General features: G+C 54.2%; 1 protein-coding gene across 1 annotated transcript; it reads right to left on the bottom strand.

The window, feature by feature from the left end:
- Positions 1 to 593: 593 nt before the first annotated feature.
- LOC137467038 (olfactory receptor 14J1-like) lies at positions 594 to 1,079 on the bottom strand (the record flags this gene model as incomplete). The annotated part of the gene is made up of 1 exon (XM_068178599.1): positions 594 to 1,079. A coding segment is annotated over one exon (486 nt), but the record flags the coding sequence as incomplete, so codon positions are not given.
- Positions 1,080 to 1,499: the final 420 nt, after the last annotated feature.

Here is a 1,499-nt window from a genome sequence, read left to right on the forward strand (position 1 = left end):
TAGGAGGGCTCGGCAGAGGGACGTGGAAGGCTGGATCCAGGGGCCAGATCCAACTAGGTGAGGTTTAGCAAGTCCAAGTGCCGGGTCCTGCACTTTGGCCACAACAACCCCTACAGCACTACAGGCTGGGGACAGCAGCCAGGCAGAAAGGGACCTGCAGGGAACGGTGTGGCCAGCAGGACCAGAGCTGCTGTGCCAGCACTGATCTGCCCCAGCTCTGCACACAGACATTGCTGCTGCAGCTCCAGGGAAGGCAACAAAAGGGCATCTCTGCAGAAGACTTTGCTGCCAGATCCTTTAGTTCCTTTAAAGCCACCAAGAGCGCAGCCCCTCACTGACACAGTCTGTAGCCACAGGGAAGGTGGAGAGAAACAAAGTGAGAAATGGCACAAGGAATGGCATTTCTTTTTGGACTATACTGAAAAAGTAAAACAAAGAAAATGAACCTCCAAAATGAAACCAACAAGAAGTATCAAAGATGACTTTTATTACAAGTGATTTGCAGAAATTGGCCAGCAGTTTAATGTTTCCTGAAAGCATCCAGTCATCAGTCTCCACACTGCAGCCTTGAGCTCCTGGTTCCTCAGGCTGTAGATGAGGGGGTTCAGGGCTGGAGGCACCACTGAGTACAGAAGTGACACTGACAGATCCAGGGATGGGGAGGAGAAGGAAGAGGGCTTCAGGTGAGCAAATGTGCCAGTGCTGAGAAACAGAGAGACCACGGCCAGGTGAGGGAGGCAGGTGGAAAAGGCTTTGTGCCGTCCCTGCTCAGAGGGGATCCTCAGCACGGCCCTGAAGATCTGCACATAGGAGAAAACAATGAACACAAAACAACCAAATGCCAAACACACACTAAAAGCAATGAGCCTAAATAACCTGAGGTAGGATTTGGAGCAGGATAGTTTGAGGATCTGAGGGATTTCACAGAAGAACTGGCCCAGGGCATTGCCATGGCACAGAGGCAGGGAAAATGTATTGGCCGTGTGCAGCAGAGCATTGAGAAAGGCACTGGCCCAGGCAGCTGCTGCCATGTGGGCACAAGCTCTGCTGCCCAGGAGGGTCCCGTAGTGCAGGGGTTTGCAGATGGACACGTAGCGGTCGTAGCACATGATGGTCAGGAGGGAAAGCTCTGCTGAGATGAAGAAGAGAAAGAAAAAGAGCTGAGCAGCACATCCTGTGTAGGAGATGGTGCTGGTGCCCCAGAGGGAATTGTGCATGGCTTTGGGGACAGTGGTGCAGATGGAGCCCAGGTCGCTGAGGGCCAGGTTGAGCAGGAAGAAGAACATGGGCGTGTGCAGGTGGTGGCCGCAGGCTACGGCGCTGATGATGAGGCCGTTGCCCAGGAGGGCAGCCAGGGAGATGCCCAGGAAGAGGCAGAATTGCAGGAGCTGCAGCTGCCGCGTGTCTGCCAGTGCCAGCAGGAGGAAGTGGCTGATGGAGCTGCTGTTGGACATTGGCTGTGGCTGCACATGGAGACCTGTTCATGGAGAAAGGACAGT

This window comes from Anomalospiza imberbis, unplaced genomic scaffold, assembly GCF_031753505.1.
Source record: "Anomalospiza imberbis isolate Cuckoo-Finch-1a 21T00152 unplaced genomic scaffold, ASM3175350v1 scaffold_507, whole genome shotgun sequence".
Lineage (NCBI taxonomy): Eukaryota > Metazoa > Chordata > Aves > Passeriformes > Viduidae > Anomalospiza > Anomalospiza imberbis.